At 47.5% G+C, this 24,813-nt stretch overlaps 1 protein-coding gene across 1 annotated transcript in view; it reads right to left on the bottom strand.

The window, feature by feature from the left end:
• Positions 1–24,813, bottom strand: part of LOC139277474 (tumor necrosis factor receptor superfamily member 11A-like) — a 161,227-nt gene that overhangs the window by 110,709 nt on the left and 25,705 nt on the right. The window contains exon 8 of the mRNA XM_070895973.1: positions 22,419–22,456. Within this exon, the coding sequence (XP_070752074.1) occupies positions 22,419–22,456 (38 nt within the window). The remainder of the gene's footprint in view (positions 1–22,418; positions 22,457–24,813) is intronic.

Here is a 24,813-nt window from a genome sequence, read left to right as displayed (position 1 = left end):
GCGGTTGGATCGGGTAGGCCTATGAGTCAAGAAATCCAAGTGCCTGTTTCTCGCACCCGAGATTGAATTTTTGGGCAGAAGGATTGCCGCTGATGGAATCCGCCCAACAGAGTCCAAAACAGAAGCAATTCGCCTGGCACCCAGGCCCCGGAATGTCTTAGAATTGCGCGCCTTTCTCGGGCTACTCAATTACTTTGGGAACTTTATGCCGAACTTAAGCACGCTGCTGGAGCCTCTCCACGTGCTACTCAGGAAGGGGTGCGATTGGTTTTGGGGGGACGCCCAGGAACGCGCCTTCAATAAGGCACGCAACCTTCTGTGTTCCAACAGTGTTTTGACTTTCTTTGACCCAGGTAAAAAGCTAGTTCTCACATGCGATGCGTCAGCGTATGGGGTCGGGTGCGTTTTGCAACATGTCAATAGTGCGGGCAAATTACAACCAATAGCTTATGCCTCCAGGTCACTTTCGCGGGCGGAGCGCGGGTACGGAATGGTAGAGAAGGAGGCGCTCGCGTGCGTGAACGGTGTCAAAAAGATGCACCAATACCTTTTCGGGGCCAAGTTCGCGTTAGAAACTGACCACAAGCCCCTCACGTCCCTCCTATCCGAGAGCAATGCAATAAACGCCAACGCCTCGGTGCGAATTCAACGGTGGGCACTCATGCTGGCGTCCTACGACTATACCATAAGGCACAGACCAAGCACAGACAACTGTGCCGACGCGCTCAGCAGGCTACCCCTGGCGACCACGGAAGGGTCTGACGAACAGGACTGTGAGATAGTCATGGCAATCAATGCCTTTGAGTCCACATGTTCGCCCATGACGGCTCGCCAAATCAGAGCCTGGACAGCCAGCGACACCACGTTATCCTTAGTAAAAAGATGTGTCCTAACCGGTGACTGGGCAGAGGCTCGCGATGCCTGCCCCGAGGAATTAAAACCCTTTCACAGGCGCATGCATGAGCTATCACTACAAGCAGACTGCCTGATGTGGGGCAGCCGAGTCATCATGCCTCTGTGAGGCAGAGAGGCATTTGTCCGGGAGCTCCACCGCGAGCACCCGGGGATCGTTCTCATGAAGGCCATAGCCAGATCCCACATCTGGTGGCCTGGTATTGACGCGGACTTGGAGCTCTGCGTCCGAAGGTGCATCATTTGCGCCCAACTCAGCAATGCCCCCAGGGAGGCTCCACTGAGCCCCTGGCCCTGGCCTACCAAACCACGTCGACTATGCGGGCCCATTCATGGGCAAAATGTTCCTCGTAGTTGTAGATGCATTTTCAAAGTGGATCGAATGCACCATTTTAAACTCGAGTACAACCTCCACCACTGTGGAGAGCCTCGCAACCATGTTTGCAACGCACGGAATCCCTGACATATTAGTCAGTGACAATGGTCCGTGCTTCACCAGCGCAGAATTCCAAGACTTTATAATTGACCACGGATTAAATCACGTCAAGACGGCACCGTTCAAGCCGGCCTCCAACGGCCAGGCGGAGAGAGCAGTGCAAATCATTAAACAAGGCATGCTTAAAATCCAAGGTCCCACGCTGCAGGGTCACCTGTCGCGACTACTGTTGGCATACAGATCTTGTCCACACTCATTGATTGGGATCCCCCCCCGCGCAACTGTTGATGAAAAGGACTTTAAAAACAAGGCTCTCATTAATCCTCCCAGACATGCACAAAATCGTTGAGGCAAAGCGCCGTAAGCTGACTGAGTACCATGACAGAAATTCGAGGGGGAGATGGAATGAGATAGGGGACAAAGTGTTTGTACTAAACTATGGCAGGAGTCCCAAATGGCTTGCAGGGACAGTAACGGGCAAGGAAGGAAACAGGCTACTGGTAGTACAAATGGACAATGGCAAAACCTGCCGGAGGCATGTAGACCAAGTCAAAAGCAGATTTACCAACAGCACTGCGGAACCAGAGGCAGACTACAATATGGAACTCGCACCACACCTGGTGGACAGACAGAGGGAACAACCTGAGGAAAGGGCAATCCCAACAGGCAGCCCAGGCGAGTCAACAACAATCACATCAATCGAAACAGACAGCCCAGGCGAGATATCAGCAACCACACCCAAAGAAAAACAGACACCAAGGCAAACAACTGAACCACAACTCAGACGCTCCACGCGAGAGCGTAGACCACCTGAGAGACTGAACTTATAAAGACAATAAGACCTTGGGGGAGGGTGATGTTAAGTATCTTACATTATTATATATAACTGTATCCCAACATGCTATACATGACTGTAATACGATATGACCTGTAACCACCAGCATACCTTACCACCAGGGGTGCACTTGCAAGAGACAGGTATATAAGCACAGGTCTCAGACAAGTGCAGCATTCCAGAGCTGTGAAATAAAAGGAGCAGGTCCAGAGTGACCTTGACTTCACAACATGCCTCGTGTGAATCTGTACTGAGGAGACAGGACTTTACATCATCACCTTCGGGAGAGAGGGCGGGACAACACAATACACATCAAAGTTTACGCTCTCAGATCAGCCAGGTTAGCTTGATTAGATGGTATCGGAGAGGGAACGTCTGACCTGAATTGAAAACTTGTTTTGATAAAAAGCGAGATTTATGTAACAATATTAATGATGATTCTGCACCAGCGACTATCCTCAACATTTTATATAGAAAGGACATCACATTGGGCTTGACCTCCAGCTTGATTTTGATGCTCTGGCTGCAAACATCAGGATCACTAGCCTTCGGTGTCAGCCGTGCCTCAGTTGGTAGCACTCTTGCCTCTGAGTCAGGACCACTCCCACTCTGACCTCTCCGTCCTCGGTCTCCTACACTGTTCCAATAAAGCTCAACTTAAGCTCGAGGAACAACGCCTCACCTTTCAATTACATACTTTACAGCCTTCCGGGTTCAACATCGAGCTCAACAATTTCAGATCAGAACCTCTGTCCCCATGTTTTCAGACGGCAGCTGTTGCTGACTATTCTCATATTCCCATTTACACCTCCTCCAGACCCACCTTTTGTGTCTTTACTTATTCCGTTACCATCTCCTTTTTCCTTGTACAATCATACCTTTTGTCACGTAATCTCTCCTGTCTTCCACCCATCACAGAACTTCCCTTTCGTTCTTTCCTCTCTGCCACCCTTTCCCTGCCTCTTGCTTAAAAGCTGTTATATCTCTAACCTTTTCCAGTTCTGGTGAAAGGTCATTGACTTGAAACATTAACCGTTTCTCTCTCCACAGATGTCACCTGACCTGCTGAGTATTTCAAGCATTTTCTGTTTTTATTTCTTCGATTTTTCTTTCTTTCTTCAATGAAACCGCGGACACAGGCAGGCTTTTAACCGGTAAATAAACATCAGTCTGAAATAATTCCACATACAGGTGCACACACCCAACAAATATCTGTTATACTTACAGCAAGCTGAGTACTATTTCTGTGCACAAGGCTTCCCCACCCCAGTCTTTTCCCCTTGTAATGTATTTGCTTCATGGGTTCTTTGCTTAAGAATTCATAGCAACCCATTGCTATGAAGAACTAGTTGGTTTATTAACAAAGGTTTAACAATCACAGTACACATTATCAGTTCATCCACTAGGCTCACAACTGCATACCTCATCGTGGATGACCTAGACCTAACTGGCTGGGGTTTTATTGAGTCTTGCAAACATCGTGTGATTGACTAAGCCACTCACAATGCAACAGCTCTACAACTATTTTTAATTCTAACTTTAAATCAAGTGCCCCCTTTTGGCAAGGGCACTAGAACCCACAAATTCCAAAGAAAACTTTAACGGAAACTTAGATCAAATTAAAATTCAGTAGCCGGGGGTTCTTCCGATGCCCACCTTTCGTAAAAGGCCGCGAGCGTACCGGTGGACACCGCGTGCTCTATCTCCAGGAACACCCTGGCGCGAATGTAGCCGCGGAAGAGAGAGCATACTCACAAGTGCATACATTACACCCCCCCTCCCCGAAGGTGCTGACTCGTGCTGCAGTACGATGGTTCCTTGACCATTGACTCTGCCCTGGTACCTCACTCAGAAGCCATTCTTCAAGAGACAGCATTGGCTGGCTATTCATCTGTGGAGGTGAGGAAAGTCATCACAGGCGAACCTGATCCTGTCCTCACCTAATATTCAAACACTCACACACAATTACCACAAAGACACCGAGCAAGTGGATAAAGGAATCCTGCGAATTTCCCTCTCCCCCAACGAGGGATGGGGAGTGGGGTAGGGATAATTGAGGCCAATTCTGGTATCCAGCCATCTTCCTGACTGACACCAGCTGACCAACTGAAGCTGCAATCTCCTGATCGGTGCACAGTACCACACTGGGGCGTGCTTTACTACTTCTTTGTCTTTCGTATGGTCGTAGCACAGCAAATCAGAGGTCAATATCTAAGCTGGGTATCCAGGCCAAAGCTCCCAGTATTACAACATGGACATCTTGTAGGCTGCCTGCGAATTCCCTCTGAGGGCAATGCTTAATGATGTGCTCCAGGGTCTGATTAGGAGCTCCACAGTCACATGATGGGGAGGTTTTAATCTTCCATCTATGGTGGCAGCATCTACCATGACCGGTTCTGAGGCGGTTGATGGTTGTCCACTGTTTGCGAGGAAGGTTTGATCCTTCAGATTGTACTGTGGGGTCCACTATAAGGAATCCAATCTGTATATCGCAGTTCTTCCAAGCATTTCGCCGTCGGTCATCAAGGCTGAGGGGAGATCGCTGAAGAGCTTCGGCGACGGTTCAAAATGGCCTTCTGGGTTTCAGCCGGGTTGCTGGTAGGTTGTTCAAGTCGACCTATATCGGCATTTTTTTGCTGGTGTAGCGACTGTATTCTCTGGAGACGGCATATTGTGGCTTAGGTGAGGTGGTGCGATGTTTGCAAGCATGGGCAGCCAAGGTGTTGGTGTCGATAAAAGCGTAGCGGTGATAATTCCCATAATAGAATCCAGCTGGACATCAATGGATTTGACACGTGGACTTGATAGCCATAGGAGAGAGCAGTACTCGGCTGTCGAGAACACCGGGGAGAGTGCTGTCGTACGGAGAGTTTGAGCGTCTGCTCCCCGTGTGGATCTGGCAAGTTTCTGGATCAAGTTGACCCTACTCTTTAGTTTCTTCCCAAAGTTCTGGAGATGTTGTCTATATGACAGAGTGCGATTGAGCGTGACTCCTAAATAGGAGGGTTTTTTGGCATGGTTTACCTTTGCACCGCAAAAGGAGACATTCAAAGCTTGGTTTGCTTGATGTGTGTTGAGGTGGAATGTCGAGGTGATGGCCGGAGTCACCATGGGCGGAAGTAGGCCTCTGTCCTCTGTAAATCATTGGTCAGGATCTCCTCAGTGACGGATTTATATTCTGCGTGGCCAAGGCAATGTTATCAGCGTATACGAACTTGTGGGACTCTGTTTTGAGCAGGTCACTGGTGTAAACGTTGAATAACATGGGTGCCAGGACAGAACCCTGTGGGAGCCCGTTGTTCAAAGTCCTATATCTGCCCTTCTGGGTACCAGTGTACACACAGTTGCTAAGCTTGGAGTTGAGAAGATGGATCGTTGTTCTTCAGGATAAAATGGTGGAGAGCTTGTAAAGCAGTCCATGCTTCCATCCCATGTCATATGCCGCTGACAGGTCCACGAGTGCTGCAGCGGTCTTGAGCTGGCGCTGGAAGCCTGCTTCGATGTGCGTTGCTAAAGTTACCACTTGGTCACAGCAATTAAGACCACTCCGGAAGCCCGCTTGCTCCTGAGGGTTGGTTGGCTCGATGAGGAGGGTAGTAATAGACCTCAAGACATAGACAGACTGGTGGAATGGGCGGACGCGTGGCAGATGAAATTTAACGCAGAAAAGTGCGAAGTGATAGAAACATAGAAACATAGAAAATAGGTGCAGGAGCAGGCCATTCAGCCCTTCTAGCCTGCACCGCCATTCAATGAGTTCATGGCTGAACATTCAACTTCAGTACCCCATTCCTGCTTTCTCGCCATACCCCTTGATCCCCCTTGTAGTAAGGACCTCATCTAACTCCTTTTTGAATATATTTAGTGAATTGGCCTCAACAACTTTCTGTGGTAGAGAATTCCACAGGTTCACCACTCTCTGGGTGAAGAAGTTCCTCCGCATCTCGGTCCTAAATGGCTTACCCCTTATCATTAGACTGTGACCTCTGGTTCTGGACTTCCCCAACATTGGGAACATTCTTCCTGCATCTAACCTGTCTAACCCCATCAGAATTTTAAATGTTTCTATGAGGTCCCCTCTCATTCTTCTGAACTCCAGTGAATACAAGCCCAGTTGATCCAGTCTTTCTTGATAGGTCAGTCCCACCATCCCGGGAATCAGTCTGGTGAACCTTCGCTGCACTCCCTCAATAGCAAGAATGTCCTTCCTCAGGTTAGGAGACCAAAACTGTACACAATACTCCAGGTGTGGCCTCACCAATGCCCTGTACAACTGTAGCAACACCTCCCTGCCCCTGTACTCAAATCCCCTCGCTATGAAGGCCAACATGCCATTTGCTTTCTTAACCGCCTGCTGCACCTGCATGCCAACCTTCAATGACTGATGTACCATGACACCCAGGTCTCTTTGCACCTCCCCTTTTCCTAATCTGTCACCATTCAGATAATAGTCTGTCTCTCTGTTTTTACCACCAAAGTGGATAACCTCACATTTATCCACATTATACTTCATCTGCCATGCATTTGCCCACTCACCTAACCTATCCAAGTCGCTCTGCAGCCTCACAGCATCCTCCTCGCAGCTCACACTGCCACCCAACTTAGTGTCATCCGCAAATTTGGAGATACTACATTTAATCCCCTCGTCTAAATCATTTTAGTCGGAAGAACGAATAGAGGCAACATAAACTTAAGGGTACAATTCTAAAGCGGGTGCATGAACAGAGAGACCTGGGGGTATATGTGCACAAATCGTTGGAAGGTGGCAGGGCTGGTTGAGAAAGCGGTTAAAAAAAGCTTGCAGCATCCTGGGCTTCATAAATAGGGCCAGAGAATACAAAAACAAGGAAGTTATGATGAACCTGTATAAAACACTGGTTCAGCCTCAACTGGAGTATTGTGTCCGATTTTGGGCACCACACTTTAGGAAGGATGTGAAGGCCTTGGAGAGGGTTCAGAGAAGATTTACCAGAATGGTTCCTGGGATGAGGGACTTCAGATACATGAAAAGATTGGAGAAGTTGGGGTTGTTTTCCTTGGAGCAGAGAAGATTGAGGGATTTGATAGAGGTGTTCAAAATCATGAGCAGTGGAGAGAATCTGTTCCCATTGATGGAAGGTCGAGAACCAGAGATCACAGAGTTAAGATGATTGGCAGAAGGTGACATATACATTTTTACGCAGCGAGTGGTTAGGATCTGGAATGCCATGCCTGAAAGGTTGGTGGAGGCGGATTCAATTGAGGCTTTCAAAGTAAATTGGATAATTACTTGAAGGAAAAAAAATTTGTCGGGCTATGAGGAAAGGGCGGGGACTAGCTGAAGTGTTCATGTAGAGAGCCGGCATGGGCTCAACGGGCCGAATGGCCTTCTTCTGTGCTGTAGCCGTTCTATGATGGGAGTAGTGGCCTCTCCAGCACTTTATAACAAGTGCAAAGTAAGGAGATTGGTCGGGAGGTGGAAGTCTCACAGGCATTCTTCCCCAGCCTCAGTCTTAATTTAGTCTCCCTCGAAATAGATGGACTTTTACCAGTTGCCAGTAACTCAGAGAAGGTCAGCCATCTCCCTGCTTTGGATCCCAGTGCTTTTAAGAATTCTGGGTGAAAAAGAATTCTGGGTGAACACCACCTGGACCAGATTTGGTTGCCGATACGATTGCCTTCAGTTCGTCCAAGGTGAATGGAGCAGACATAATTGACGATTTTACTGCCACCATCAAGCTCATGCGTTTACTGAACCATTCGGGAAAGCACGTATGGCAGGGTTACATTAACCTTCTTAAATCAGTCAAAAACAAACAAAAGTGTCACCCAGTCTTTGTTTAATAAATTCACAATATTACAAAAATAGCACAAATGGTCCATTTCCTACTAGTGTACAGCCATTGTTTGCTGATGAGGACAATTGAACTACAGTAACTGGATGTAATATCCGTTAGTAATATCAGGACCAGGTTAGGGTTACCAACTCTGATTAGATGTATTCCTGGAGGTTTCATTGTATGATCTCCCACCTCCAACCACTCACCAATCAAACAGCCTTTTTCCCCCATCGCCAATATTTTTTTATAACTAATGAACGGAAGTTTTCAAAGAAAATTCTGAAAACACTACTATTTTTTTGAATGCTTCTCTGATTTTGCTCCTGCATATTGCTCACAGCATTGTCCAGAAAATTAATCTTTAATTTCTGGAGACTCCAGGACAATCCTAGAGAGTTGGCAACCCTAGTTCAGATGACAGAGAGTTTTCTGTCAATACTTCTTATTATGCGTTGAATCTGCCTGTCTTAAGCAGAAGAATGTGCGCTGAGTTGACAGACTGGCCTTTCTGCCCTTTCACCCGTCTTAAAGTGACAAACCTTTTGAAAATTGCCCACTGACGTCACTTCTTCTGAGGCTGAAGGTGGTCGAGTGAAACTCAGTACAAATAGAAACATAGAAACATAGAAAATAGGTGCAGGAGCAGGCCATTCGGCCCTTCGAGCCTGCACCGACATTCAATGAGTTCATGGCTGAACATGCAACCTCAGTACCCCATTCCTGCTTTCTCGCCATACCCCTTAATCCCCCTAATAGTAAGGACTACATCTAACTCCTTTTTGAATATATTTAGTGAATTGGCCTCAACAACTTTCCGTGGTAGAGAATTCCACAGGTTCACCTCTCTCTGGGTGAAGAAGTTTCTCCTCATCTCGATCCTAAATGGCTTACCCCTTATCCTTAGACTGTGACCCCTGGTTCTGGACTTCCCCAACATTGGGAACATTCTTCCTGCATCTAACCTGTCGAAACCCGTCAGAATTTTAAACGTTTCTATGAGATCCCCTCTCATTCTTCTGAACTCCAGTGAATACAAGCCCAGTTGATCCAGTCTTTCTTGATATGTCAGTCCCGCCATCCCGGGAATCAGTCTGGTGAACCTTCGCTGCACTCCCTCAATAGCAAGAATGTTAGGAGACCAAAACTGTACACAATACTCCAGGTGTGGCCTCACCAAGGCCCTGTACAACTGTAGCAACATCTCCCTGCCCCTGTACTCAAATCCCCTTGCTATGAAGGCCAACATGCCATTTGCTTTCTTAACTGCCTGCTGTACCTGCATGCCAACCTTCAATGACTGATGAACCCCTCCCGCAAAATAAATTTAACTCTGAAGGGACCTGGCTGGTAACATCGTGGAAAATGTCACCACGTATCGGAAATGTGTGCCTGGGTTTCCGAGAATCACGCTATTATCAAGCCACACTGACGGTACTGTGGAGTCAGGCTGGGTGGCATGCGCAGGCTCAACCCTACCTTCAATCTCTTGGTCGAGTCTAATGCCTTCTTGTAGTTTGATAGGACACTTAATGACACATTAAACTGAGGCCCAGTCTGCCCTCAAGGGTGGGCCCAACAGATCCCGTGGCACTATTCGTAGAAGGGCAGGGGAGTTATTCCCGGTGTCCTGGCCGATATTTATCCTTCATTCAACATCACCGAAACAGATTATCTCGCCATTATCACATTGCTGTTTGTGCGAACCTTGCTGTGCGTAAATTGGCTGCCGCGTTTCCTACATTACAACAGTGACTTCATGTGAAAAGTACTTCATTGGCTGTAAAGTGCTTTGGGTCGTGCTGAGGTTCTGAACGGCGCTATATAAATGCAAGTCTTTCTCTTTTTTTTGCATGTTGAATTTGGTAACGTTGTCCTAGTTTCATAAGACCCCAGCCCAGTCCTGACATCCATACACATGCTCTTCCACCAGAGGTCACTGTGCGGTGATTGAGAGTTGGAGACAGTGACTAACTTCCCCTTCCCTTGACCACGGGACTGCGGGTTCCCGCTAGCGAGGCACCCCACAGCGGCCTGGACTCGCCAAGACTGGCTACAGCGCAGCTGATAATACTGAACAAAGTTGCCATGTTCTTGCTCCTGCCCCTGCCACCAATTGGCAAAAATAATTGGGGCTGAAAAGTGAGAAAAAATATCCAACTCACGCTGCTCCCCGAGAAGCCCCACTCCAGCAAATTCTGGGCCCTGCTCTCAAATTACTCATATACTTTATCCCAAAATGTTATTTTCAAGTTTATAACTTCCCTTTCCCCTCCGGTTCCATTTCATTTCAGCAGGAGCACCTGTTTGTACAAAACTGAAAGCAGGTGAGGGAGAAATGGGGCAAGGGAGTGTACATAATTATTTTATGAACACTTCTAAAATTAGAGTATGAGTAAGTGCTGGAGCAGTCAGTCTTGGCTGAAAATCAGTCACAATGCGAACACAGATCCCACCGGCCAATCAGACAAGCTTGCCTGAACTCACCGCTCTAAAGAGAACCCTGCAAAGTTACAGAAACAAATGTATTTAAATGTAGTTTTTTTCTTTTTTTGGAAAGCTGCTATTTTATAGGTTGCACCGTCCCAACTCCGACCCCGAAAACCCCTCCCCCAGAACAGGGTGCTACAACCATTCCCACTATTTAACCCCTCACATTCCGATCTCTCTGACACCACCATTATTTAACCCCTCGGGTTCCGATCTCTCCGACTCCTGCACTATTTAATCCCTTACGTTCCGATCTCTCCAAATCCAGCACTATTTAACCCCTCGGGTTTGTATCTCTCCGACTCCATCACTATTTAACCCCTTAGATTCAGATCGATCTGACTCCGCCACTGTTTAACCCCTCAGGTTCCGATCTCTCCGACTCCACCACTGATTAACCCACTCAGGTTGAAATATTAGAAAAGATCCTACTCTTTGATTGTTTTTACTGTCAGTATAGACTCCTTGCTGAAGGACAGTTCTTCAGGCATCGCTCAATCTCCAAGCCCATTATACATGGGAGAGTCTACCCATCAGTCTGCAGGACAGTCAATCACAGGAAGTACAACTAATCCGAATCTCATCCCTCATCCAACTTGTAAAAATGCACATTCACAGCAGCTGTTGATTGACAGCTATCAGAAGCAGCGACACCGGTCAACTTTCTCCTCCCCAACCCGAGATCCTCAGGCTAACTCTAACCCTGGCTGAAAGCAGCTCACACAGCTCAGACCCCATGGGGATTGACGCTGGGAGCTTTCTATCCTGCACAGCTCAGCTACTTAATCGATAGCCTCACAGATCGACTGGGGACCTTACTCTTTGACTGTTCCAAGTAGTCACCAATAACTCTGCCAGTCAATGGACACTATACAATTGTAATGGGCACCACTGGCTTTAAAAGAAAACCATCCCATGCCTTCCAGTTTATCCAGCAACTGCCTAAGCAATGCAAACCAGGAAGCTCCCAGGTTTAATCCATGATTATCTATAGGCAAATCAGTGGCTAAAATGGAAGGAAATTAAACGACAAAGGGAGTGCTTTGAGGAGAACGCGATGATCCCAAATGTTTCTGGGCCTTAGGCCAACCTGATTTACTCCCCTACTGTCACCATGGTGATGCTTTCTGGGAAATAAGCCAGTGATTAAGCTGGGCTGTAAATTCAAAAGTTCCCTCTCTGACCTTGCTGATTGCAGTAAGGCTTCTGGATTGCTGTCTGGAACATAAGACAAGCAGGTCAAATTCAAGCTGCACCAAGTAGAATAGTCAGTCGGGAGGAAGTACAAATGGAAGCTCAGGCTAAAATCACCGCGCACGCTTAAAGGCTCAACATCCAGTTCCTCCTTCGGCTACAACCTATTCATATTGCACAAGGCGCCACTCCGAACAGAAAGCTGAGGTGCAATCCAGGTGGCTGTAAGAGGTTAAATATACTGTTGCATTGTTTGTTGCCTGAGCGGCAGGATGACCAAGCCAAGAGCGATTTGTTGCACTACTGACGGGATAGGACAGGTGAGATGCAGGAAGAATGTTCCCATTGTTGGGGAAGTCCAGAACCAGGGAACACAGTCTAAGAATAAGGGGTAAGCCATTTAGGACTGAGATGAGGAGAAACTTCTTCAATTGTGAACCTATGGAATTCTCTACCACAGAAAGTTGTTGAGGCCAGTTTGTTAGATATATTCAAGGGAGTTAGATGTGGTCCTTACGTCTAAAGGGATCAAAGGATATGGAGAGAAAACAGGAATGGGGTACTGAAGTTGCATGATCAGCCATGATCATATTAAATGGTGGTGCAGGCTCGAAGGGCCGAATGGCCTGCTCCTGCACCTATTTTCTATGTTTCTATGTTTACTCCTGGTGGTCAACAGCTGGGCTGGGTTAAGCACACAACCTGACATGGGTGTCTGCATGTCTCCTTTGACTGATGGGCTCTCCCAATATCTGCAACAATATCTAATATGTCCTTACTATACAGTATAAATGCACACGAGGCCCATACTTGAGAGAAGGTCACTCTGTGACCAGTAACCTTTATTTGCCAGCACTGAAGTGATGAAGGTGAGTGGAGCTTTCCCTTTTATACCTGAAAGTCCAAGTTCTCCCACTTGTGTCTCCCACAAGTTCACCGCCTAATGGTCAGTGTTCTCACGGTGTACAACTTAGGTCAGTTTATACATGGGTTACAATGACAATTGAATACATGACAATATCTGTCCACCAGGCTGCAAAACACCCCACTCCCAATCACCATCCTGATTAATTGGTTACCTTCCCCACCACCTTTCTGCTCACCGACCTACATTGGCTCCCAGTCCCCGAACACTCGGATTTTAAAATGTTCATCCTCGTGTTCAAATCCTTCCATGGCCTCACCCCTCCCTATCTCTGTAACCTTTGCAACCCTCTGAAAACACTGTTCCTCCAATCCTGGCCTCTTGTGTATCACCCACTTTCTTCGCCCCTCCATTGGCAGCCGTGTCTTCTGCTGTCTAGGCCCCAAGCTCTGGAATTCCCTCCCTAATCCGCTCTGCCTCTCTCTCTTCCTTTAAGACTCTCCTTCAAAAACTATCTCTTTGACCAAGCTTTTGGTCACATACTAATGTCTCCTCCTTTGGCTCGGTGTCAAATTTTTATCTGATTACGCTTCTGTGAAGCGCCGGGGACATTTTACTGCATTAAAACTATATAAATGCAAGTTGTTGTTGTAAATATAGAGGCTTCATATGAGAGATATGGTTAAGTCATTTGCTCTCCAGCTTGATACCCCTTCTCTCTCCACCCCAGAAATATCTCAAAATCCAAACGATCTAAGGGCACGGAAGAGTGCCCGGAATTGTGGCTTCTCCAGAGCCCACTAGGCAAATGGTGGCTTTTCACTGTTTAACACACATTTCATGGCTATGTTGCTGTTCTTATTCTATACATAATGTTTACTGGTTGAGCAATTTAAGACTCTTGGTCCCATTCCACCCTTACTTCTCATCAGCCCTCAAGTATTTATTAAATTAATTCTCGGGATGTGAGTGTCACCAGCATGGCCAGCATTTATTGCCCATCCCAGTTGCCCTGAGAAGGCGGTGCTGGGCGTTCTACGATTGTATTGTTGTATTTTCTGTGGTGAGTTGGCTGACCAAGGCTAATTGTAGCTTCCCTTTTGAGATCAGCTAACTTAACCACTGGCCAAGGTCCAAAACTGGAAACCTTCCTCACCTCCACAGCCAACGTTTTTTTAATTGGCACCATTTTTTGCTTGTTTACAATTTACATGGTGTATAAATTAGATAATCAATCTCTTTAACATTAAAAGTAATTCTGTTATTTCTGTTTCCTTGTGGGAACCTGTACGGGAACGAGACAGACTTATTGCCTCTAGTGCTGGAACAACAGAACAGGTTCGAGATATAGGGTTGCCTTGGAAACACACCTTCAGCAAGCTCATCAACCAAGATGGCCACCAGCCAGAAGACAGTCAAGGTAATTAAAATATGGAACGATTTTCCTCCCAGCAACTTCACGCCGAGGCTCGAGTTCAGTGCTCTTCAGATGTGGCCAATAGCCCACCCATCGGCAAACGGCACAATACAATCGCTTTGTGATCGTGCTGTCTAGGTGTTTGGCAGAGGTGCTTGTTCTTGTTCGGGGAGGTGACTCTCCTTGCCATCTTCCTGCTGAGCTATGATCAAACTCTTCTCCTCTGCCAGGGACTCTGGAATGGGGAATGACATCTCCTCACTCGGCTGTTCCCCTTGCATGGTTTCCGGCAAAATGACAGCGGCATCATTCAACTCTCCGTCGCCAAGGCGTGCGGGTCGCTTGGGCTGCAGAAACATCAATGTTAGTGCTTACAGGCGGTTCCTAATCAGCACTGCATTCTCAAAGGGGCAAGAGCTGCCCCAAAGTCACCTTAAAACCGACTTCCTCGCCTGTCCTAATATCTCCTTATGCGACTTGGTGTCACCTTTTGTCTGATTACACGCCCACGAAGCGCCTTGGGACGCTTTACTACGTTAAAGGCACTATGTAAATGCAAGTTGTTGTTCGTGTTATGTAGAGGTAGAATTTCCATGGTGGAGGGAGGAGGGAAGTTCCCCAATCTCCAGCCATAACATCAGCAAAAGAGTGTCTAAAAAATGACGGAAACCATCGGTATAATTGTTCTAATACCGTGAGTCGGAGAGGCGTGAGTTCGGGCGGCAGATCGGAAGGGCCTATAAAGGCCAGCGAGACCAGGAGTTCGTGAGTCGGAGAGGCGGGAGTTCGGGTGGCAGGTCGGAGAGGCCTATAAAGGCCAGCGAGACCAGGGGTTCGTGAGTCGGAGAGGCGGGAGTTCGGGCGGCAGGTCGGAGAGGCCTATAAAGGCCAGTGAGACCAGGGATTTGTGAGTCGGAGAGGCGGGAGTTCGGGTGGCAGGTCGGAGAGGCCTATAAAGGCCAGCGAGACCAGGGGTTCGTGAGTCGGAGAGGCGGGAGTTCGGGTTGCAGGTCGGAGAGGCCTATAAAGGCCAGCTGGTGCAGCTGCAGCAGGGAGAAAAGGCAAAAAAGAAGTAGAAAGATATCGAAAGGTAACGTCACAGCCAAAGGAGTAAGCGATTGGCTGGTGATTGGTAAGTAGTTTTTCTTTGTCTTTTCTATATCAGTAAATAACATTTAGCATTGTTGTTGCCAAATTAAGTTTATCCAAGGGTTAAGTCAAGGCAGGAGAGCTCGGACACGTGTTATGCTCCTCCTGTACTATGTGGCAAGTCAGGGACACTTCCGGTGTCCCTGACGACTACATGTACGGGAAGTGTATCCGCTTCCAGCTCCCGACGGACCGCATTGCGGCACTGGAGCTGCAGGTGGATTCACTCTGGAGCATTCACGATGCTGAGAATGACGTCAATAGCACGTTGAGCGAGTTGGTCTCACTGCAGGTAAAGGGTACACAGCCAGATAGTAAATGGGTGACCAACAGGAAGAGCAGTGCAAGGAAGGTAGTGCAGGGGTCCCCTGCGGTCATCCCCCTGCAAAACAGATACACCGCTTTGGGTACTGTTCAGCGGGGTTGACTCATCAGGGGAGGGCAGCACCAGCCAAGTTCATGGCACCATGGGTGGCTCTGCTACACAGGAGGGCAGGAAAAAGAGTGGGAGAGCTATAGTGATAGGGGATTGGATTGCAAGGGGAATAGATAGGCGTTTCTGTGACCGCAACCGAGACTCCAGGATGGTGCAAGGGTCAAGGATGTCTCGGAGCGGTTGCAGGACATTCTGAAAAGGGAGGGTGAACAGCCATTTGTCGTGGTGCATATAGGTACCAACGATATGGGTAAAAAACGGGATGAGGTCCTAGGAGACGAATTTAGGGAGCTAAGAACTAAATTAAAAAGTAGGACCTCAAAAGTAGTAATCTCAGGATTGCTACCAGTGCCACGTGTCAGTCAAAGTAGGAATTGCAGGATAGTCCAGATGAATACGTGGCTTGAGGAGTGGTGCAAAAGGGATGGATTCAAATTCCTGGGACATTGGAACCGGTTCTGGGGGAGGTGGGACCAGTACAAACCGGACGGTCTGCACCTGGGCAGGACCGGAACCAATGTCCAAGGGGGAGTGTTTGCTAGTGCTGTTGGGGAGGAGTTAAACTAACATGGCAGGGGGATGGGAACCTATGCAGGGAGACAGAGGGAAATAAAATGGAGTCAGAAGCAAAAGATAGAAAGGAGAATAGTAAAACTGGAGGGCAGAGAAACCCAAGGCAAAAAACAAAAAGGGCCACATTACAGCAAAATTCTAAAGGGGCAAAGTGTGTTAAAAAGACAAGCCTGAAGTCTCTGTGCCTCAATGCGATGAGTATTCGGAATAAGGTGGACAAATTAACTACGCATTCAGCAGTTAACGGATATGACGTAATTGGCATCACGGAGACATGGCTCCAGGGTGACCAAGGCTGGGAACTCAACATCCAGGGATATTCAACATTTAGGAAGGATAGGAAGAGAGGAAAAGGAGGTGGGGTGGCATTGCTGGTTAAAGAGGAAATTAATGCAATAGTAAGGAGGGACATTAGCCTGGATGATGTGGAATCGGTATGGGTGGAGCTGCGGAATACCAAAGGGCAGAAAACGCTAGTGGGAGTTGTGTACAGACCACCAAACAGTAGTAGTGAGGTTGGGGACAGCATCAAACAAGAAATTAGGGTTGTGTGCAATAAAGGTACAGCAGTTATCATGGGCGTCTTTAATCTACATACCGGTTGAGCTAACTAAACTGGTAGCAATGTGGTGGAGGAGGATTTCCTGGAGTGAATTAGGGATGGTTTTCTAGACCAATATGTCAAGGAACCAACTAGAGAGCTGGCCATCCTAGACTGGGTGATGTGTAATGAGAAAGGACTAATTAGCAATCTTGTTGTGCGAGGCCCCTTGGGGAAGAGTGACCATAATATGGTAGAATTCTTTATTAAGATGGAGAGTGACACAGTTAATTTGGAAACTAGTGTCCTGAACTTAAAGAAAGGTAACTTCGACGGTATGAGGCGTGAATTGGCTAGAATAGACTGGCAAAGGATACTTAAAGGGTTGACAGTGGATAAACAATGGCAAACATTTAAAGATCACATGGATGAACTTCAGCAATTGTACATCCCTGACTGGCGTAAAATTAAAACGGGGAAGGTGGCCAACCGTGGCTAACAAGGGAAATTAAGAATAGTGTTAAAACCAAGGAAGAGGCATATAAATTGGCCAGAAAAAGCAACAAACCTGAGGACTAGGAGAAATTTAGAATTCAACACAGGAGGACTAAGAGTTTAATTAGGAGGGAGAAAATAGAGTATGAGAGGAAGCTTGCAGGGAACATAAAAACTGACCGCAAAAGCTTCTATAAATATATGTGAAGAGAAAAAGATTAGCGAAGACAAATGTAGGTCCCTTGCAGTTGGATTCAGATGAATTTATAATGGGGAACAAAGAAATGGCAGACCAATTGAACAAATACTTCGGTTCTGTCTTCACGAAGGAAGACACGAATAACCTCCCGAATGTACTAGGGGACCGAGGGTCTAGTGAGAAGGAGGTACTGAAGGATATCCTTATTAGGTGGGAAATTGATAGGATTGAAGGCCGATAAATCCCCGGGGCCTGATAGTCTGCATCCCAGAGTACTTAAGGAAGTGGCCCTAGAAAGAGTGGATGCATTGGTGATCATTTTCCAACAGTCTATCGACTCTAGATCAGTTCCTATGGACTGGAGGGTAGCTAATGTAACACCACTTTTTTTAAAAAGGAGGGAGAGAAAACGGGTAATTATAGATTGGTTAGCCTGACATCATTAGTGGGGAAAATGTTGGAATCAATCATTAAGGATGAAATAGCAACGCATTTGGAAAGCAGTGACAGAATCAGTCCAAGTCAGCATGGATTTATGAAAGGGAAATCATGCTTGACGAATCTTCTGGAATTTTTTGAGGATGTAACTAGCAGAGTGGATAAGGGAGAACCAGGATGTGGTGTATTTGGACTTTCAAAAGGCTTTTGACAAGGTCCCACACAAGAGATTGGTGTGCAAAATCAAAGCGCATGGTATTGGGGGTAATGTACTGACATGGATAGCGAACTGGTTGGCAGACAGGAAGCAGAGAGTCGGGATAAATGGGTCCTTTTCAGAATGGCAGGCAGTGAATAGTGGAGTGCCGCAGGGCTCAGTGCTGGGACCCCAGCTCTTTACAATATATATTAACGATTTGGATGAAGGAATTGAGTGTAATATCTCCAAATTTGCAGATGACACTAAACTGGGTGGCGGTATGAACTGTGAGGAGGACGCTAAGAGACTGCAGGGTGACTTGGACAGGTTAGGTGAGTGGGCAAATGCATGGCAGATGCAGTATAATGTGGATAAATGTGAGGTTATCCATTTTAGGGGCAAAAACACGAAGGCAGAATATTATCTGAATGGCGAAAGATTAGGAAAAGGGGAGGTGCAACGAGATCTGGATGTCATGGTTCATCAGTCATTGAAGGTTGGCATGCAGGTACAGCAGGCAGTGAAAAAGGCAAATGGTATGTTGGCCTTCATAGCTAAGGGATTTGAGTATAGGAGCAGGGAGGTCCTACTGCAGTTGTACAGGGCCTTAGTGTGGCCTCACATGGAATATTGTGTTCAGTTTTGGTCTCCAAATCTGAGGAAGGACGTTCTTGCTATTGAGGGAGTGCAACGAAGGTTCACCAGGCTAATTCCAGGGATGGCTGGACTGTCATATGAGGAGAGACTGGATCAACTGGGCCTTTATTCACTGGAAGTTTGGAAGTATGAGAGGGGATCTCATAGAAACGCATAAGATTCTGACGGGACTGGACAGGTTAGATGCAGGAAGAATGTTCCCGATGTTGGGGAAGTCCAGAACCAGGGGACATAGTCTTAGGATAAGGGGTAGGCCATTTAGGACAGAGATGAGGAGAAACTTCTTCACTCAGAGAGTTGTTAACCTGTGGAATTCCCTGCCGCAGAGAGTTGTTGATGCCAGTTCATTGGATATGTTCAAGAGGGAGTTAGATATGGCCCTTATGGCTAAGGAGATCAAGGGATATGGAGAGAAAGCAGGAAAGGGGTACTGAGGGAATAATCAGCCATGATCTTATTGAATGGCGGTGCAGGCTCGAAGGGCCGAATACCTACTCCTGCACCTATTTTCTATGTTTCTATGTTTCAATTTGTCATCCAGAGACCTGGACTAATAATGCAGAGAACATGAGTTCAAATCCCACCGTGGCAGAATGAGATTTTGAAGGCAGTTTTATTAAATCCGGAAATAAAAAGTTGGCGTCAGTAAAAGTGACCATGAAGCTGTTGGATTATCATAAAAACCCACCTGGTTTACTGATGTCCTTTAAGGAATGAAACCTGCCGCTCTTACCCATTCTGGCCTACATGTGACTCCAGTCCCACACCAAGCACGGCTTACTATTCACTGCCCTCTGATCTGGCCGAGCAAGCCACTCAGTTGCATCAAACTTCTACCAGCAGTTCAAGAAGAGGGCCCGCCACCTTTTCAGAGCGACTAGGGATCAGCTGTGTCAGCTGTGGCTCAGTGGGTAGCACTCTCTCGCCTCTGAGTCGGATGGTTGTGGGTTCAAGTCCCACTCCAAGGACTTGAGCACAAAAATCTAGGCTGACATTCCAGTGCTGCACTGTCGGAGGTGCCGTCATTTGGATGAGATGTTAAAGCGAGGCCCTGTCCGCTCTCTCAGCTGGATGTAAAGAATCCCATGGACTATTTCGAAGAAATGCAGGGGAGTTATCCCCGGTGTCCTGGCCAATATTTATCCCTCACTCAACATTACAAAAAACAGATTATCTGGTCCTTATCATATTGCTATTTGTGGGAGTTTGCTGTGCGAAAATTGGCTGCTACGTTTCCCACATTGCAACAATGACTACACTTCAAAAGTACTTCACTGGCTGTAAAGCGCTTTGAGATGTCCGGTGGTCGTGAAAGGCCCTATAAATCCAAGTCTTTCTTTTTTAGGGATGGGCAATAAATACCGGCCTTGCCAGCGACGCCCACATCCTGAGAATGAATTTATTTTAAATGCCTGCTTTGGTGTTGCTGCCATTCATCCACCAACATTAGGGCTGGAGATTGGGAAACCCCTGTGGAAATTCCAGGCGATAATGTCAAACATTGCTCAATTCCATCAAGTGAATTCGGTGATCTGTGGAATTAATGCTGACGTAACTGGCATGAACCCCTATCAGTTATTATTCCTCATATTCTTTTAATAATGATTCCAATAGGGTACCTGTCACATGATTCAAATGCTTGTATCATCTATTACTCATTAGCAGTTGTATCCTGCTCCTTCACAGCAAACGAACCAAAGGTGGGCAGAGGAAACGTTACAAGGACACCCTCAAAGCCTCCCTGATAAAGTGCAACATCCCCACCAACACCTGGGAGTCCCTGGCCAAAGACCACCCTAAGTGGAGGAAGTGTATCCGGGAGAGTGCTGAGCACCTCGAGTCTCGTCGCCGAGAGCATGCAGAAACCAAGCGCAGGCAGCGGAAAGAGCGTGCGGCAAACCAGTCCCACCCACCCCTTCCCTCAACGACTATCTGTCCCACCTGTGACAGTTCTCGTATTGGACTGTTCAGCCACCTAAAAACTCATTTTAAGAGTGGAAGCAAGTCTTCCTCGATTCTGAGGGACTGCCTATGATGATGATGTTGCTTCATTGCAACCACTCAAGCAGAGTAACCATTGCTACTGCCACTGAGTGGCCTCCATGAGGCTGGGTTGTGTCAAGGAAGCTGCCTTTCCTCTTTGCAAATTGACACATAAGAACATAAGAAATAGGAGCAGGAGTAGGCCATACGGCCCCTCGAGCCTGCTCCATTATTCAATAAGATCATGGTTGATCTGATCTTGACCTCAACTCCACTTCCCCGCCCGCTCCCCATAACCCTTGACACAGTCCCTTCTGAGTTACAGCACCGCACTACCTGCTACGAGAAAAACAAACAACCTTAAACATAGCAAGGGAGCAATCCACACACCGATTAAACCAATCATTTGTGCCAAGCGGCTAATACGTATTCACAATACGTATATTTTACATCCCGTGACACTGAGCTATATAGACCCAGAAGGTCTTTGGGTTTCATTCCATGGTCTGTGCTGAGTTCGCTTATCTCAGATGGGCAGTAGTTGTGCATCACAAATGGTTCCAGTGCCCCGGGTATGAAAGTGGGGGGCGGGGGGGGGCAGAGGAACAGGCCTCCAGCTTTCAGTCTCTATCCCATAATCCCTGGTGGAAAGTGAGCATATCTGGTGAGGCCAGGATGTGGCCGAGCTGTTCAGTTCCCCATTGTCAAACAGTCGCTCATACTCCAGCCTAGATATTACGATCAGCGTTATTTTAAATGGGATAATGCCAGTTCAAAAACCTGCCGCCACTGTCACACATGGACAGTGCCCGCTTGGCGAAAGGCTGCTGGTGCCAGTCAATATTCAGTTCTTCCTTCCTCTAGTACCCTTGGCACCTGCCTCGGTAGCCTCTACGATAACCCAGTGACTTGTGGCTCAACCTGCAACTGATAAGACATGATCTGTACCTGGCACAATGTGTGTGTGTGTGTGTGTGTGTGTGTGTGCGAACGTGTGTGTATGCATATGTGCACGCACATGTGTATACAACAACAACTTATATTTATATAGCACCTTTAATGTAGTAAAGCGTCCCAAGGTGCTTCGCAGGAGCGATTACCAAACAAAATTTGACACCGAGCCACATAAGGAGATATTAGGACAGGTGACCGAAAGCTTGATGAAAGAGGTAGGTTTTAAGGAGCGACTTAAAGGAGGAAAGAGAGGTAGAGAGGCGGAGAAGTTTAGGGAGAGAGTTCCAGAGTTTAGGGCTAGGCAACAGAAGGCACGGCCACCAATGGTGGAAAGATGAAAAGCAGAGATCTCGGGGGGTTATGAGGCTGGAGGAGGTTATAAAGATAGGGAGGGGCGAGGACATGGAAGGATTTTAAAGCACGGCCGGGAGCCAATGCCGGTCAGTGTGCACAGGGGTGATGGGTGAGCGGGATTTGGTGCGAGTTAGGACATGGGTTGCAGAGTTTTGTATGAGCTCAAGTTTACAGAAGCTGCAATGTGGGAGGTCAGCCAGGAGAGCATTGGAATAGTCGAGTCTAGAGGTAACAAAGGCACGGATGAATGAGGGTTTCAGCAGTGGATGAGCTGAGGCAGAGGCGGAGGCGGGCAGTATTACAGAGTTGGAAAGAGGCAGTCCTGGTGATGGAGAGGATTATGGGGTCAGGAGCTCATCTCAGGGTCAAAGAGGAAGCCAAGGTTGCGAACAGTCCGATTCAACCTCAGTCAGTGGTCAGGGAGAGCGATGGAGTCACACTTTTTCAACGGAATACCAATAACAATATCATTTACCTGTTTATGAAATCGTCTCATCATTTCCTTCAGGTAATCTACAAAGAAAAGAAATAGTCATTGACCACACAAATTAATTTTAAATATTAAGTGGGCTAAATTGCCCTGTGCCCCGTTTGCGAAGCACAATTTGAATTAAATGAATATTTAGCGCCCGGTGAGATGGGCCGCTAAATGTCGCTGAATTGGGGTCTTCGTCTGAAAAAGATATGCAGGGTGGTATCGGAGGCGTGGTCCTCCTCTATCGGAGATGTGGCCCTTCTCCGCGGGGCGGTTTCGGAGGCGTGGCCCGTCTCCACCGGGCGGTATCGGAGGCGTGGCCCTCCTCCGCGGGGCGGTATCGGAGGCGTGGTCTGTCTCCGTAGCACGCCGTTAGCCGAACAGAAGCGGGCCGCAAGGCTCAGCGCAGCGCTGACGCATCACAAGATCCCTCCCTTTCTTCTAAAGGGGAGGGCCGCTGCGAGCTCTGCAGCCACTTTCCCGGTGCCCATCGGTCCACCAGGGAGAGTTTCGGCCAGGCCAGTGGCTGCCACTTTCGGGCCGCCTGCAAAGGTGGGCGATTAAAAAAACGATGGCGGCCGCAGCGTAGGGCCCTCCCCTTTAAGGGCGGCCGGGATGTCGCCCCACACCTTTCCCGCGTCCCGCGGGCGCAAAGGGTTCGGCCGCACGGCAGTGACATCATCGCCGCGTGCACCCCCGTCCAGGGCGGAAACTAAGAGGCGCAGAGCAAACCCGTTTCGCCCGCGACATCCCAGGGGGGAATTCCAGGTGGGTCGCTTCCGCCGCCTGTCCCAGGCGATAAATCATTAACGCCCCATTAGCACTTCCTGGAGACGCTAATGAGGCTATAAAAAGGGACAATTTTCGGCCCCTCATAGTTTTATCTTTCTGTTCTACAGAATGTACAGGCACAGAAAGCAGTCTGCAATGTTGCAAAGGAGACCCAGAGTAACGGAAACACCGCTCACACTGGCACATAGTGCGACTTTGAACCATATGGATCGGGTCCAAGGTTCAATCCCTTGTCTGTGCTGATCTCAGAGTGAGAGGGGGCACACAATTAATTCTAAGATCCTAGGACAAGGGAAGGGGGAAGGGGTCCCGCTCCCGAGCTCTATCTAGGAATCTCTGCTGGATGTGCACGAGGGTGGGTCTTGGCTGAGAGCAGGATCAGGATTGGCTGTGATGGCTCCTCCCAAAGTCCAAACAGCCCACCAACATTCTCTCGGCTCAAACGTGAGGATTGACCACTTTGGGGTGGGCAGGGGTGGGGGCGAGGGGGAGGGGGAAGCAATGTCATTCTTTATATAAAAGAACATCTCAATTAAAAGAAGGGTAATTGGCCAGAATTGTTGAACAATTAAACATGTATTATTAACTCACCAGTGACTTTTTTTTGTAAAACAAAAATTATTAGCAAAACATTGAGGCTTGAGACGTGACCTTTGTGCAAGCTTTGTAGCTTCTAACAATGTGTCCAGTGTGCATTCCACAATATTTCTGGTCCAGAAGTCAGTGCTGTCTCTTGAAACCACCATTTGTACAATATTCCCATGGTTTTCACTGAACTTTCAAAGCCAACTCTTGGGCTTCTCCAGCTTTCAACAATATTTTTTACGCCTCAAGTTGTTATGATCTGGAATGCACTGCCTGAAAAGGTGGTGGGATTCAACAATAACTTTCAAAAAGGAATTGGATAAATACTCAAAGGGAAAAAATGTACCGAGTTTTGGGGCAAGACCAGGAGAGTGGGACTAATTTGATAGCTCTACCAAGGAGCTGGCACGGGCACGATGGGCCAAATGGCCTTCCTTCTGTGCTCTATCATGATACTATGAACTTGCATTCGCTTTGGAGGCAGTTCAGAGAAGATTCACTAGGTTGATTCTCAGGCCTCTACTCATTGGAATTCAGAAGAATGAGAGGCGATCTTATCGAAACGTATAAGATTATGAGGGGGCTTGACAGGGTAGATGCAGAGAGGACGTTTCCACTAATGGGGGAAGAATAGAACTAGGGGGCATAATCTTAGAATAAGGGGACTGCCCATTTAAAACTAAGATGAGGAGGAATTTCTTCTCTCAGAGGGTTGTAAATCTGTGGAATTCGTTGCCTCAGAGAGCTGTGGAAGCTGAGACATTGAATACATTTAAGACAGAGGTAGACAGTTTCATAACCGATAAGGGAATAAGGAGTTATGGGGAGCGGGCAGAAAAGTGGACCTGAGTCCATGATCGGATCAGCCATGGTCGTATTAAATGGCGGAGCAGGCTCGAGAGGCCGTATGGACTACTCCTGTTCCTATTTCTTATGTTCTTATTTAGATAGCATCTTTAACACAGAAAAACATCGCAAGACACTTCACAGGAGCATTATTAGACAAAATTAGATGCCA

The sequence above is a fragment of the Pristiophorus japonicus genome, chromosome 12, assembly GCF_044704955.1.
Source record: "Pristiophorus japonicus isolate sPriJap1 chromosome 12, sPriJap1.hap1, whole genome shotgun sequence".
In the NCBI taxonomy this organism is placed as follows: Eukaryota; Metazoa; Chordata; class Chondrichthyes; family Pristiophoridae; genus Pristiophorus; species Pristiophorus japonicus.
Note: the sequence above shows the minus strand (reverse complement) of the source record. Positions and strands in the feature narration are given on the sequence as shown.